Source organism: Cydia strobilella, chromosome 1 (assembly GCF_947568885.1).
Source record: "Cydia strobilella chromosome 1, ilCydStro3.1, whole genome shotgun sequence".
Lineage (NCBI taxonomy): Eukaryota > Metazoa > Arthropoda > Insecta > Lepidoptera > Tortricidae > Cydia > Cydia strobilella.
Window position 1 is genome coordinate 4845324 of NC_086041.1, and position 15685 is coordinate 4861008.

General features: G+C 39.6%; 1 protein-coding gene and 1 long non-coding RNA gene across 2 annotated transcripts in view; both read right to left on the reverse strand.

Annotated features, from left to right (window-relative positions):
- LOC134754704 (uncharacterized) overlaps nucleotides 1-15685 on the reverse strand; it is a 107536-nt gene that overhangs the window by 22250 nt on the left and 69601 nt on the right. The gene's annotated exons all lie outside the window — the stretch shown is intronic.
- LOC134746769 (titin-like) lies at nucleotides 1790-8602 on the reverse strand. The gene is made up of 4 exons (XM_063681340.1): nucleotides 8318-8602; nucleotides 7127-8153; nucleotides 3858-6727; nucleotides 1790-3370 (listed from the first exon to the last, which is right to left on the reverse strand). The coding sequence occupies exons 2-4, from the start codon at nucleotides 8147-8149 to the stop codon at nucleotides 3259-3261; spliced, it is 4005 nt and encodes a 1334-aa protein (XP_063537410.1). The 5' UTR covers nucleotides 8150-8153; nucleotides 8318-8602; the 3' UTR covers nucleotides 1790-3258.

Below are 15685 nucleotides of genomic sequence, written 5' to 3' on the forward strand. Positions count from 1 at the left end.
ATTATGTAGTTCGGAATTTACAATATTCGGCTTTTTGGGTTTTCGGAAATATAAATCTTCGTGATTTTCATCATTCGTAATTATGACAGTCGGAATTTTGATGGGTCGAGCATTTAAAAATCGGAATGATAAAATTCGACATTCTAAAATTCGAAATAAAAAATTTCGGAATTATGTAGTGTACCCGATTTGCATAGGTACAGTCAAGGACGTTAAACAAAAATGGTACTGTAACGTTCGAAATACACCTATACTACTCTATGCCATTTAAATCACGACAAAAATTTGAATAAGGGCAAAAAAAATATTCATTTTGTAGTGTAATTTTATTTAGTGGTAGCAAAGAGGATATAATATTATAGAACGGTACTGTCATAGTAAATTTTGTAACCACAGTAAATTCACTGCCATCTATCGACACACTTTAAAACTAAAAATGAAGATTTATTAAAATACGATAAAATGTATTTAAATATGGATAAACGATCTTTTTTATTTGCATTAATAATTTTTTTATTTTGCCCCATGTTCTTTCACTGATATGCGTTAAAATTGTTAGATAATAACAAACGAAACCGTCAACGCCCTCTATACGAGAGTAGGCAAAAGGTAGTAGCGACATCTGATCGAGAATCAAACTTTCGTGATTTTCGAGGCACGTTTTTTCCTTAGACTGTATCCATCTATTACGGAGTTATATCTATCTTTGGTGGTAGGTACCTAATTGTAAAATATTTTATCTGGACTACAGTCCTCTAGCGTATCCATCTGTCAACTTTACTTTAAGTTCTGTCTCCAGGGGACAGGGAGATAAATTAGGGGTGAATTAGCCGCTTACTGAAACAGACCGAATTCCACGCAGGCGAAGCCGCGGGCACAGCTAGTATATTATATTGCTGGTCAGGCTCTAAATAAAATTACGTTTGGACCGGTATTAGGGACTTATTTTTCTACGCTAGAAGAAAGATCGTAAATAACACAACAGTTTATCAAATAATTGTCCCTGAAGCTTATAAACTACACCAAATACCTACACAATAATCATTTACCGGTATTTTAAGTCAAGTTGACTGTACATGTGCCGTGGAATAGTTGGTACGCGCGAAGAGAGCGTTTCCCTGTACCACGATTGTAAAAAGAGATTTTTACGGTCTTTGGAGAGGAGGGGGTGGGAGTGGGGGAAGCGGTCGTATGTTCTTATTTGTGCTGGAACGTGACCGCAGCTTTGCATTTTACTCAAATGTGTTAGAATTTAATAAATAGAATTTTAATTACTGGGGATATTGTTCTTATTTTAAACTAGTTAAGAATTTATTAATTGCAATATGACATTAACTGTTTATTATAATAGAGTAGAACTGAACTACGCAGTACACGGTTATATAAAACGTTAAAAAGTGTCATCCTTTTTTTTGTGAGATATTTCCATTTTGTGACATCGTTGGAGTATAAGGGGTATCTTAAAATTTGAAGTTTACATTACCTAAGAATGCTGTCAAATGACTATAGACAGAGGAAAGTAAACCTATGAATAAGTTTAGTCTGTCTACGCTAAGTTTGCAGTAATAATGTCATAAATATTTGAATTAGCACTTGACGTAAAAACTTAGCATGGTCGGACTTTACAGGCTTGGCCAAACACAAGGCGCGACCGCGGCGCGCCCATGCTAACAGGTTAGCGGCGTCAAACAGACTGCGTCCCGCCGGCCCCTTGCGTCCACGCGGCGCGGACGCGGCGCTGCGTCACGCCGTGTGTTTATACAACCCTTTAAATTAAAAGATATCCAAATTGTATATATTTTATTAAACGAAACTCAACAATAACCTCACAAATAACGTAATCAAATAAAGGACGATATGTTGTTACTATTTAATGGACCATGCACCTTATACCTAAACCAAAAAGGATATTAAATACACATCTTGAGTTCGTGATTTATAAATTAAATAAATTATTAAAGTAGAAAATTAAGTTAGTACGGGTACAATAGTGCTTAGCCATTTTTCTCTTAAAATAAAAATGGAAAGTCACAAGTGTACAACCTACGCTATCTACAAACGAGGAAAGAAGAGTAAAACTTGTCGGGGTTCACTTCCGTGCCCCCATATCCATTATTCTAGTCTAAAGTGTCGTTTCTGCGAAAGAATCGTGGAATTCACTTTAAAATCTATATGCAAAGATTTGACCCGACATTTGTGACTGAAACGGGAAGGACTTTTTAACTCCCAATGATAAGGAATAACTACATATGTCAGGTATTTTACAAAGTGTTTTCTAGATTTCTAATTGGAAAAGGAAAAATGTAATATTATCCAAAACGCCTGAATCTTCTTACGGTCATTTAAATATCACAATCGATAGATTTAATACTGCAACAGATCCGAGACTCATCCAAAGAAACGACACTATTGTAAAATCGTATAAAAACCTACTTAATCAATCGAAATAAATTAGTTGAAAATGAAGCTGAAATGCATTCGTAGTTACAATAAGGTAAATAAGTTAGCTAACTAGCGAGAGGCTAGTCTACGTTAGCGAGGACACGTATCACATTGCGTATAGCACAGATTAGATAAACTATAAACACTTCCCACTATCGAACCTGCTCGCACTTGAGTTGAGTGCTATCCAAATGTAAGATAGAAAAGGACAGCGCTAGTACAACACAGAAGTCTTAACGATTTTATATTAACATAAAATAAATAGACTAACCAGATTTTTTGTAAAATAGACTAGATATTAGTCGCTCAGTACCAAATCTGAATTATTCTCTGTTAATTATTCTAATTAATTTTTTGAATTAAATCAGAGAAAATATTAATTATTTTCTAAAACAAAGCTGCAATACTTAGTCCATCTATATCACGATAACTGGAAGCGATAGTAGAAAATACGAAACCTGTACATGTAACGATTAATTAAACATGGCAATCACGCGTTACGTATATATTGAAACCGTATCATTATTGTGAAAGAAGAGAAAATTCATAAGTACAGTAGCTAGAGATAAGAGTCTAACAGAGCCTACCCTTAAATCTAAATTTACACCATCGATCGTTTCGATTTATACATCTTACATGAGTTAAACTATATCACATGGCAGATTTCGTAACCTAAGCGTACGAATCTACTCAACAAATTTGAATGCGTTGCTTTCGCAACGCAGCAAATGTTTTCTTTTCAAGTATTTACGAAATGTGCCAGGTGGTCGCAATTATGTTCATATGTTACAGTAAATTAACTTAAGATTATGGCGCCTATTCCTCGGTGCCCGTGATCCACTGCAGGTATTTGAAGGAGCGTGACTGCAGGGGGCTGGCGCGGGAGTCCAGGCCGTAAGTGCGTGGGTGGTGGTAGTTCGACTGCTCTCTGTAACGTACAAATAAATATATACATACAATAATATCCGATCCGACAATCCACCCTTGTACACCTTGAACAAGCCACACAATCCTGACGTGTTATATTATTATATTATATGCGTGAGCAACTACACAGAGAAGGTGCCACCGGCAATAAAACCAGCAATAAAATATGAAAATATCGTAAATGTTAATGTGTTTGCAAAAATGACAAACATGTCATCATTTGTGGTCATGTCGCGTTACACTGCAATAGTCTGCAAATAAGTAATCTGTTTTATGAAATATTAAACATACACTCCGGCAAGTCAGCTTTGTCAATAGCCAAAAAGCGGCAATTTTGAAATATGTAGGCGTGATAGTTCGACCTCCCTTGCAGAATTTAAATTACACACCATTTTCTACTGACACAAATTGACTAAGTCCCACAAATATGATGTTGTTTTGTCATTATTACCGAAATACAACAATATTTAAAAAAAAAGTTTTCTTACCTAGGTTCAGCTGAGGCACGTGCGTGGTAAGCAGGCACATTAGGGTTATGATAACCCTTCGAGTGGGGAGCGTTGGCCGGCGTCAGGGTCTGGCCCTGCACGGGCTGGTGCTCCGACAGGATTGGCCCGCTGTAGTTGTTCGGGTTGAAGCGGTCCACCGACACGCCGCGCGGCCTCTCCGGAGCGGGCGCCTCCGCACTCTTTACGTACGAACTCATTGGCCTGTTTCTTCCCAAAGTATTACTCTTTGCCCATTCCTGAGATTCAGATACCAATTCCGATTCGAAACTCCTCTCGCGCCACGACTGCGGCTGAAGGGTCTGGCTCCAGGATGGGGTAGGCGTATATTTCATGTTCGGGGTAGCGGGCTTGGCGTAGTTAGGTTCGGATTCCCACGGCGGATTTACAGACGTTTGCTGTGTCTGGTATTGACTCTGAGACGTCTTCTCTGTAAATTCCCTGAGCTCCTTCCGCCACTGTGGCTCCGCCGGCTCGGCTGGCTGCTCGTTGTTATCATAATAATACTGTGGCGATGGGTCGGGTTGAGCTTGGAATTTACTCTCGCCGGGTACGTAGTTAGATTCTGGAACGGTGATGTAACGTCTTTCATATTCGCTATAATAAGTTTTGCGACCAGGCTGTGGAGGAGGTTCTGCGACATTTACGTTTTTAACGAACGATTGGTTTGGCGCCGGTGGCACGTAGGCTTTGGGAGGGGGTTTGGAGAACTTGGTTTTAGGCGGTGTTGGTGTCCATCCCGGGTGTGTGTTGGGGCTAAATGTACTTGTTGCGGGTGGTGGCTGAGGAAGGTCTGCTCTTGGCTGATAGAAGCTCGCTGTATTAGGAGCTACGTAGTTGGGGTCCTGTTCCCATGGAGGAGGAACGTAGGAAGAAGAATACTGCTGTGAAGACTTCTGGTAGCTTTGTGTATCGTAGGATGAGTAAGATTGATTAGATTGAACGTTAATGGATGGAACGGTGTCAACAGAGCTGAGGTTGTTGTTGCCCCAGCCTGAGGGCTGGGGGGTGTAGGATGGATAACTATTCTGTTGATAGGTGTTTGACACTTTTGAGTAGTCTTGTGTACTTTGAGTGTATGAGGGCTGGTATTGTGGCTGAGGCTGTGGCTGAGGCTGTGGCTGAGGCTGGGGCTGAGGTTGCTGCTGGTTCCACAGTTGGCTGGCGGGAGGGGCAGTGGTGGGCGTCACATTATTATATAGAACATTCTCACTTCTGTTTTGCTGGTACCACTGGGAATTGGAGATTGTACTCGGCTTAATATTGCTGACATTAACAACTTCCGATTGGGGTTCATGAGCCCACTTTTGCTGGTCATAAGATTGGTTGTTAGATTGATTGCTATACTGACTGTTGTAGTTATTTTGATATACTTCTGAACCTGGCATCTGGCGCTCTGTGCTTAGCCTTTCTAAAAGCAGACTGTGTCGTCTCTCTGTTTTTGGTGGTTCAGGAGTGCAGGCAGGTTGGTAGGGCCTGGATGGAGAAATAGAAACTCTCTCACGATTTGGCGCAAAGTAGGTTTTCATTGTAGGAGGCCCGGATTGAGTTATTTGTTCATAGGCTTTGTCTAATGTCTTGGTTGTGCGGTTGACAGTGACAATATTTTCAACCCTGTTATATTCTGTTTGGGTACTTAATGAGCTCGTGGGCGCTGCAGTGTTTCTGATAATTTCGGTATTTTCCGTGAGAGTTCTTGACACTGTTTGAGACTCACCTATTGGTTTAATTTCGATATCTTCCACCTTTTCAAGCGGGATCGATGGTTCTCTTAATGGCACCTTGGGTTCTGGTTGTGGTGCTGCCGGTACTGGGGCCTCAGGTTTGTTTTCCTTGGGTTCTGGCTTTTCTTCTTTCGGCTCTGGTTTTGGTTCAGGTTTAGGTTCTTCTTTTTCAACTGGAGTTGGTTTGGGCGCCTCCTCGGGCTCCGATTCTATTTCTTCTTCTGTATATTCAGATTCTTCATCTTCTTCCCTTGGTTTCGATTTTGGTTCTGGCTCGGGCTTTGATTCCAGTTTTTTAGCATCTGCTTTTACCTCCTCCTCGGCTTCTTCATATTCTTCCTCTTCTTCTACTTCCTCTTCTTCCTCCGTTTTCTTTGTAACTTCTTCTTGTTTATTTTCTACGGGTTCAGGCTTTTTGACAACAACTACTTCTTCCTCCTCCTCCTCCTCCTCCTCTTCCTCTTCGTCCTCCACTTGTTCTTCCTGTTTAGGCTCAGATTTTGCTTCAGGGGCTGGAACGGGTTTTTTTACGACAACTTCTTCTTCTACTTCTTCTTCTTCCTCGTGATCGGCCTCTGCTTGTTTGACTTCAACTTTTTCAGCAGTTTTTACAACTGCTTTAATCTCTTTGATAGGTTCAATAACTTCTTCCTCTTCCTCTTCTTCTTCCTCCTCTTCTTGATCATTGGATTGTACTTCTACTACTTTTTTAGATGTCGTAGTTACCGTGCTTTCTGTTTTGTGTACAGTTACTTCCTTGTGGCCATTTTCTTTAACAACTACGGGTTGTGGCTCTTCTACTTCTTCTTCTGCTTCTTCTTCTTCTTCAACCTCTTCCTCAGAGTGTTCTTCTTTAGGAATAATTCTAGTTTCAGTTTTGGTTTTGATGGATGTCTTGCCATCGGTAGTAGTTTTAGTAATTGTCTTGGTTGTTTCCTCTACTGAACCATCGGGTAAACTTTTTTTCATAACTTCAACTCTTGTTTCGACTTTTGTGCCTGACTTTTTAGCCGGCAACTTAACGACCAACTCTGCCTCGGCGTCGCCATTTTGATCTTCGACATTTGTAGCTGACTCTTCAACTTTGATTTCCTTTTTAACTTGCTTTTTGACCACTTTCACTTGTTTCTGTAACATAAAAATAGTTATTAAGTAACTTCAATACGAATTATATGCTTAATTATGTTTTTGTTAACAATCAGAAGATTTACAATATTATATATAGAAATCAATGAAAATGTTGATTCATGGCATACTAAAACGTATTCTAATTGCAAGAAATCTTTTAAACTACTGTGCCAAAAATAGACACATTAAATGTTATTTTTTTATAAAATACAAAATGTTTTATATATGGAAAGTAAACAACTTGAACTCACTATGTTATTTAACGACAAGTTCAATTTAAACGACATGTTGTTAAGACTTTTACAAATCTTTAACATTGTAGACTAAATATGCATAGCAGATAAGATAAACACATAAATATATATAAATGTAATATGTATACAGTAATTTTACATCAACCTGATCGTCACTGATGTCCGACAGATCTGCAACAGGTTTAGTTTCTAAAGGATCATGTACTGTTATAGTCACATCATTATCGGGTACTTCCACTATAACATTCGATTTGTTATTTTCATCCATATCAACAGAGACATTTTCTAGTATTTTTGTTGGGATAATATCCTCACTTTGTAATGTTAACGGACTTCTTGCTTTTATATTATTATCAAATGATACCGAGTCAATACTTAATCCTGTTGCATTGCTTATTTCTGAAAATGCCGGCGTTTGACCATTTTCATTATTATTATTTGAGGTTGGTTTTTTATCTCCGTGATAGCTACAAGTTAAATTAGCATTTAAATCCAGTAAATGTCCTTTAGGTTCAGTTTTTATTTCTTTTATTGAGTCTGTTGATTGCATGATTTGTTGAGAGGAAAAGGGTAGCGAAGAGTCTTTGTTTTCCTCGGTCTGATGGGTCAGATTTGGTGTAGTAAAATATTCCGCCTCAAAACACATTTCTGGCAATGCTGGCGCCGTATATCCATCACTTCCATAGCTTGTCCTCACTGTGCTATTATTTGGCGAATAACCATATTCAAACATCGATACGGGTCTGTTGTTGTATGTGTTTGTTTGGGAAAGCTGCGGCGCAGTTTTGTTTATGTTATTCTGAACTTGCGCAATGAGCGGTTGAGGGTTCATGAACTGCGGCGCCTGTGGCACTTTCTGAGATTCACGACTCGGGTTACTTCTCGACCTCAGTAACGACTTAGGATTGGCCGGCAACGTAAAACCGGATGGCAAGACTTGAACCGGCAAGCAACTGTAGTTAGGTACAGGCACTGGAGTGGACGGAGTTGGCGGTGACTGAATCGGATTCACCGGCACTTCAGGAACACCCTGGTTCATGGCGTTCCTCATCAACCTCTGCGCCATACGCTCGGATTTTATCTGCGAGAGGTCTAGCCCTCCCGGGAGGTAAGAGAACGGTTTCCTCTCCCGGCTCATCGCCCCGTGCAACGCCGACGGTGGATTCATATCGCTGAAATAAGTTTTCCCAGATTACAATCGAATTTACGTTTATTGCACAGTTTATGGCTAGCATAAATATTCCAGTAAAAATGCCCGAAGCATCGAACGGACGTATACAATGGCATCGATTTGGCAATTTGACAAAACAGTAGAAAATAGATATGAGTTACTCACGAGGTCCGATGCTAACCGCACGATATTATATTTACTTCCTGTGTGCAGGGGGCGGGCGTTTTCCCCGCGGCTCACGTCTGACACTGTGGCACTAGTATCGCTTTTCACATGGTGGGTTTATGTGACACGTCGCGTATATTCGAGGCGGAACAGGGAACATGCAGATATGAATGCGGCGAGCGGTTAATTTTAGCGCGGAGTTGTAAACGGGCCGGTACGTTTGAATCCGGGAGGCGCGAGGCGGCGCGTGCGCCGATGGCCGCCTACTGCCGTCTGTGCGGACCCGCCATGTATTTTGGTCGCGGCCCCAATATTAACGGACGCCTCGTCTACAATTTGTCTTGAGCGAATCGTCACAACAACGGTCGATACTTCCGACTTCACGATTACTATGTTTATGCATTTCTGCGGCTCCATTCATTCCTGTTCCATCTGTCCACCTTATCAGCACGTTCGGCCACAGTAAAAGTGAAAACGTACTGTGCCTATTTTCGTGCGCATTCAGTATTTAGAAGATCGGTCCTATTAGATGCGACTTAAACAGCTGCTCGTTTTTGGATTTAATTAATTGCCATCACTCTGAGCAAAGAACGCTTTCTATTTGTCATGACTAACATATTAACATGTAGATAGTTAATAATTGTGGCGGCTTAAACTTGTCAAGATCGTCGAACTCTGCGTGAAACTTTTGTAGGTGCAGGGCTTAAAGTTTTTTTTTGTTGAAATCATCTAGACTAAGTTCATCCACCTTTTTGGACGTAGAAATGTGTTAATACGCACTAATGGTGGAGCGAACTCTTTATTTAAAAGCGAGTAAGATTTAGTGGGAACAGCGGCAAGGCTCGACGCTCTGTTACTCTTGGCTCTCCACCAAACATCGGATTCGATGTTTCCTAGATTCATTGCACATTTAATGTTTTCATTAAAGGCTATTGAGTCTGCACGAGTATCATGTTGCGATTGAATAATCTTTCAAGATAATAAACTGCGTAATTTTTAAATAAACGTTGGTAAGCTTCATTTAAAAGTTTTGTGTAGTTAATAAAGTAAACTATTGGCTGCTGTGAATCATTGCTATTCAAAATATTTACTAACGAGTATTTATTCTGCTGGACGCAGAACAAATACTCGTTAGTAATGATTTTGAATAATTATTCAGCTTTTTTATTGATATTTATTGAAATAAATAACTTCTTTTCGTTCACCTGCCGAGACAACTATCATAAAACATTTATTTGAGAGTTTCGTCTTGATTCTAATGTTATATTGAAAGAAACTCCGATCCCTTTGAACTTTGTCACCATTGTAGATTAAAGAAATATTGAAATGGAAAAGCTGGGATTCATGAGTTCTAGAAAGGCATTGGGTTAAAACGTAGAGGGCGAAGATGAATTCGTAGGAGATCCAATTTTTTTTAAATTACATGCATAAAACCTAGAAACCTAATTAGCAGCCGTTAAGAAGTGAAGCCGAAATAATGCCATATTATTATAATAATCAAGTGAAAGGAGCGATACTGCATTATTTGAATACTATGTGGGCCATTTTATTTATGTGGTCACAAATAAAAATATTTTTTTATATTATTTCTACTCAAAATCACGCTCAAAATAGGATAGACTTAAAATAGGATAGGCACTTTCGATCCAAATAGGAAAAATGTATGGAAGTTTTGGGACACCGTTTTTCTTCTATAACAATCGAAAAAACTGATAGAATTCTGATTCTCAAATAAAAAAAAGTGTAGTGTACAATTTGAAATATTTTTTTAGGTTTCATTATTTCATGAAAAATACCATTTGTTCCTAAGTTATGGCTGTTTCATTTATTTTTACCGCAAATCTGGGTTTTGAAGTTAGGGCCTTGCCGCCGATGAGATGGCCTTCTAAGCACTAAATATTGACTCAGGACCATCCTATTACGCTAAACAAATATTATAAAAGTACTCTCGATTTTCACTCAGGTCCTTCCGTCCGTATCTACGAAGCATATCGGATATAGGTAAGGTACCTTCTACAAACAACGGCATGAAGGCTTATATTATCCTATCTCAAGTAAGGCTTTATATTTGATAACTTGTACCAATGGTGATGTTGTTCGAATAGAGTACGTGAAAATTTTGCCAGTCTAAAGACCGCGCTGCAATGATATTCCAACACTTTAACTCGCCCGCACTAGCGCAACCATGCATTTTAACCGCAAACTTCGAAAGCAAAGTTCCTCTATCCCCATCTCTATTGCTCTCACATCGAATGACAGGGATGGAAGTAGACAAATTTCGAGTCGGACCCCGCGGTATTTAGTAGGTTATCGGGGCGCGGGCCCGGACTTGCTGAAGTCTTTAATAATTTATAAGAACTCTCAGAAGGGGCTACAAAGAGCGGATTAGTCGCCCTTTTGATTTTATCCTTTGGCGATGGTGGAAATTAAGAACAGTTTAGCATAGTGGCATTTAAGATGCTTTTGACCCTTTCAAGTTGTTTACTTCCTTCTGATGTCCTGGAGAAAATTTGTTATGGAGTGTTCCTTGTCAGACATTTAATTAAAATAAAACTTGTATAAAGATACAGACATATATATAAGATTATATATCAACGATTGTAATCTTGGCTAGGCATTCTGTAAACATACATCAGTGGAACAATTTGACATTACTTTTTGACAGCTCAATATCGTTACTCTTTTTCCGCGCGTCCCGGCATTTTTGCCACGGCCACAGATTTTTGCCACGGCCACAGAATATATAATAGTACTAGGTACAGAAGATTCACTCCCTAACAAAACGCGACTACTACGCGCAAGGCGGCGCAAGCGCGTGCAGGCGTCCGTTCCATAGCGGTGTGCGGCCATTACTATGGCAAAACCTCAAAATTGAGGCGGCCGCAGGTACTTGTAGCGACGCGACGAAATCGCGGAGTGAGACACGCCTGCCACGGCTCATGTGAGCCTGGTGTTCGCTTTGACAACTAATCCCAAGAATTGACGTAGGCACTAGTTTTTACGAAAGCAACGACCTTCCAACCCAGAGTAAAACTAGGCCTTATTGGGATTAGTCCGGTTTCCTCGCGATGTTTTCCTTGAGGTTTGCCGTGAGGCCTAACTGTGGGCTGTTGACTGCTGCTTATTCCATTTTGCCCTAAACTAGGTGTACAGGCTGCACAGTAATTTGTACACCTGTTCGTTCCGTCAATGTCTAAGGCTAAATTTAATTTCCGACCAAGAAGTCATCAACTTGTCGCGGTTACTAAAACTCGTACCGTGGCCCACAGTAAATCACTTTTGATCCGCGCTTTCAATTTTTTTCCCGCGCTCTGCACCGGAATGCGATGTATTTGCAAGCAGCTGGGTGAAATTGTGTGAAAAGTGTATGAGGTTCGGTGAGGCGATGGATAAACGGAAATCTTCTGTAATCTATTTATTAAATCTGTTAGTTTTTTGTATTTTTGTACTAGTGGTACTTTGTTATTATAATTTTTTTGTGTATACTTTTATTGAATTTCACAGTGAATTAGTACTAAATAACTGTAATGTTGTGTAATTTTTGGAACAAATAAATAAAATTGAGACTAAAATACTTACAGTGACTTCAGTCGTCGCGGACTCTCCCTTAGTCGCCATCCTGTTGACAGGAAAACATGTTTTATTATAAAATTAAATTAAAAAATCTTAAAATAGGAGTTCTAACAATTAAGCAATCAATTATTAAAGGTCATTGAAAGATTTTCCTGTATTCACTGAAAATATTTAGAGTCCCACTATTTGGTTTAGCCAGACAATCGAAAGACCTAAGTATATCAACTAAAAACAATACCTAAAGCAAGAAATTGAATATCCAACATGATAGAGTAACTTCATAGCATTGGAAAGCGCGCATGAAAAGCTTGCATGAAAGAGCTCTAATGTCGATAGAAATTAAATCGTCAGGTGACAAAACTCACCATTTACAACCACAAGTTCAGAGCCATAGTGGACCGTACGAGTAACAAAACAAGGTTGATTTTTGAATCATTATTATTTTTGCAATTAGGTTAGCTTGGCACCTGATGAAAGTTTCTATTGGCCTTGTACCTATTATAATAATATTATATTGTTCAAAAACTAGAAACGCTGGTGGCCTAGCGGTAAGAGCGTGCGACTTGTAATCCGGAGGTCGCGGGTTCAAACCCCGGCTCGTACCAATGAGTTTTTCGGAACTTATGTACGAAATATCATTTGATATTTACCAGTCGCTTTTCGGTGAAGGAAAACATCGTGAGGAAACCGGACTAATCCCAACAAGGCCTAGTTTCCCCTCTGGGTTGGAAGGTCAGATGGCAGTCGCTTTCGTAAAAACTAGTGCCTACGCCAATTCTTGGGATTAGTTGCCAAGCGGACCCCAGGCTCACATGAGCCGTGACAAAAAAAATGCCGGGACAACGAGAGGAAGATGATGATATTGTTTAAAAACTGACCCACTTAAATATGTTGATAGCTGCAAGCAAAATTTATGCAACATTTATATTTTGATATGTTACGAGAGCTTATGATAAAGTTCGTTCACCCCGACAGGTACGATCGTCTAGTTTACTCTCAATACTTCCATAGGAAACGTTTTATTACCTAATCCCATTACGGTATCTAGTTTGTTTAAACAGATGGTAGTAAAAATAAATGGAAGATAGATCGATATTAACCTACGTATTAATGCGTAAGAGTGTATATAAAAAAACCGGACAAGTGCGAGTCGGACTCGCCCACCGAGGGTTCCGTAGTTTTTAGTATTTGTTGTTATAGCGGCAACAGACATACATCATTTGTGAAAATTTCAACTGTCTAGCTATCACGGTTCATGAAATACAGCCTGGTGACAGACAGACGGACAGAGGAGTCTTAGTAATAGGCTCCCGTTTTTACCCTTTGGGTACGGAACCCTAAAAAGTACAAATACCACTTATTATTTTTCGTCTATATAAACGTTGATCGTATACATTTTAACGTGATTATCTACGATTTTCATCGTTCCTATTCATTTTTAAAGAAATAGTGACTGAAACAATAATTATCTGCCAAATATTTCGTTATCTTTGCAGGTTTTTAGTCGGCTGACTCTACTGTGCCTTTCGTTAAACAAAAGATAACAGCCATCGAGATAATTCCAACGAGTCTTATCTATAAGAAAGAGCATTGCAATTTTATTGTACTTAATATTTCCTTTGGTCACGTTCATCACCAGGCTATTAGATTGATAGTAAGTGCATATATGTGGCATTTTCAACCAAAAGGGTACTTATTGTCGGTTGTCAATAAGGCGCTGTTTCCATATAGCCTCAATTTGAAATCAACCTTATCGACAATGTGGTACCTTTTGGTTGAAAACGTCACATATAACTTAGCATTGTATAGTAACCCTAATTTAGGTACAAGTTTGTACAAGTGATTAGCAAATTATTTTTCCAAAAGCTCGTAAAAAAGGAGCTCAGGCCGCTTTTCCGTTAAAATTATGTCGGGATTGACACAAAACTCTCAAAAGCACTTTCTACTAGACCAACAGTAAGTTAAAGCCTAACCTGATATATGATCATTGTCAAGAGGGCGCTGTTCATTCTCATGTATAGGGTGACAGTTCAGTATAGTATGAAAAAATTGTTCCAGTATAATTCCGCAACATGGCGCGTGATCATATATATATATGCCTTGGTACTACAGTAGCAGCGTTAGCGTTGCCAAAGTATGCAGTGATTCTGGTTCGGTAGATATTAGCGATTTTCAAAATTATCCTGCTTTCGAAGCACATATATCAAACATATATCCCGCAGTCAAACCAGGAATAGACTAAAAATTTAGATCAATGATCGGACAGATCGAACAACTTTCAAGCAGATCCCACATCTCGGGAACATTAGGCATCGGTCCAGCAAGAACATTGCCCTCGAGATCTATGTCAATAAAGCTTTAAAAGTAAAAATATACACGGGATAAACTACGTACCATGTACCTACGAAAGAAAAAGTGACCAAGGCCTCCCTCTTTAATTAGTACAGTTAGAAAAAGACGGGTAATCTAGGTATATCGCGGGCGAGATACTGTCGCGCCCTTCCTGTGCCCAACGAATCAACTTAGCGGTGTCAGCATGGTTGCATTTTTATCACCTGTCACTATGCCAGTCACTTTCGCACTTACATACAGTGACAGGCGGTAAAAATGCTACCGTGCTAAGCCCGCAGGTAATTTCGGGATTGCCCTGACAAAGAGCACTTAAAGAGTGCTAGCCCTAGGAACTGGAGGCCTTGGGTGCTTTTCTTTCGTATATGACATATTTTAATTTATATAATCTATATAATAGTATTTTTACTTGAAATAATTTAAATCAGTGTTTTCATAAAATAAATAAAATTAGTTCCCAGTAAAATACGGAATGTTTATTTTTCACATTTTAGCCATGACGAAGTGAATAATGTAAGTTTTACTGAACTAATTTTATCTTATCCAATAGAGAAGGACACCTTTAAGGATGACTCACGTTAGACCGGGCCGTGTTCGGGCCGGAGCTTCCGGCTCTTACTTTTCTATGACATGACAGGTGATCACGTGATGCTTTCCATAGAAAACGAAGCGCCGGAAGCTCCGGCCCGGACACGGCCCGGTCTAACGTGAGTCATCCTTTATTACGAGTAAGTAAGTACATATCGAGGTAATAGAGTTGAGTAAAATATATCAAGCAATAGGTAAGGTACCACTACTACTTCTGCTTTTGTTATTAATGTCTTATGGTAGCCTATCCAAGAACACTACCATGTATACTCTGTGCGATATTTTTTTTTATAAGAGACTTGCGGGCTTCCAATCGATCCCAAAACGCTTGTTTAAGGATGACTCACGTTAGACCGGGCCGTGTCCGGGCCGGAGCTTCCGGCGCTAACTTTTCTATGATATGACAGGTGATCACGTAATGCTTTCCATAGAAAACGAAGCGCCGGAAGCCCCGGCCCGGACACGGCCCGGTCTAACGTGAGTCATCCTTTATGCAGTCATGTATTTATTCGAATACTAATCTAATGAAGCATGTCCCTTGTGTATCTCGTTTTGAAAGCTGTAGCTACTGTAACCGCGCTTTATTTAGCAATAAATGAATAAATTACCGACATGAGATTGCCCCTTTCAACTTATGACCAAGACCAAAATTTAACCCTAATAAAATTGGAAATTGAAAAAACTTGGCAAGGAAGAAAAAATCTCCTGTGTTGACTAGAACAAGATGCTAAATATCAAACTTAACAACCTCAAACACAATAGTTAAAAGCAGTCGACGTAAATGGCGCCACCACCGTGCATCTCACCACCGCGGCCGCATTATGCGCACGATAACCAAGAATCTCGGTCGGACTTATG

What these genes read in the sequence shown, in the direction of transcription:
- LOC134746769 (XM_063681340.1), bottom strand. Translation starts at nt 8,149, where the DNA reads ATGAATCCACCGTCGGCGTTGCACGGGGCGATGAGCCGGGAGAGGAAA. An exon ending in CGGACATCAGTGACGATCAG is followed by an intron (nt 6,728 to 7,126) that starts GTTGATGTAAAA and finishes TTTATGTTACAG; the next exon opens with AAACAAGTGAAAGTGGTCAA. An exon ending in CGTGCCTCAGCTGAACCTAG is followed by an intron (nt 3,371 to 3,857) that starts GTAAGAAAACTT and finishes TGTACGTTACAG; the next exon opens with AGAGCAGTCGAACTACCACC.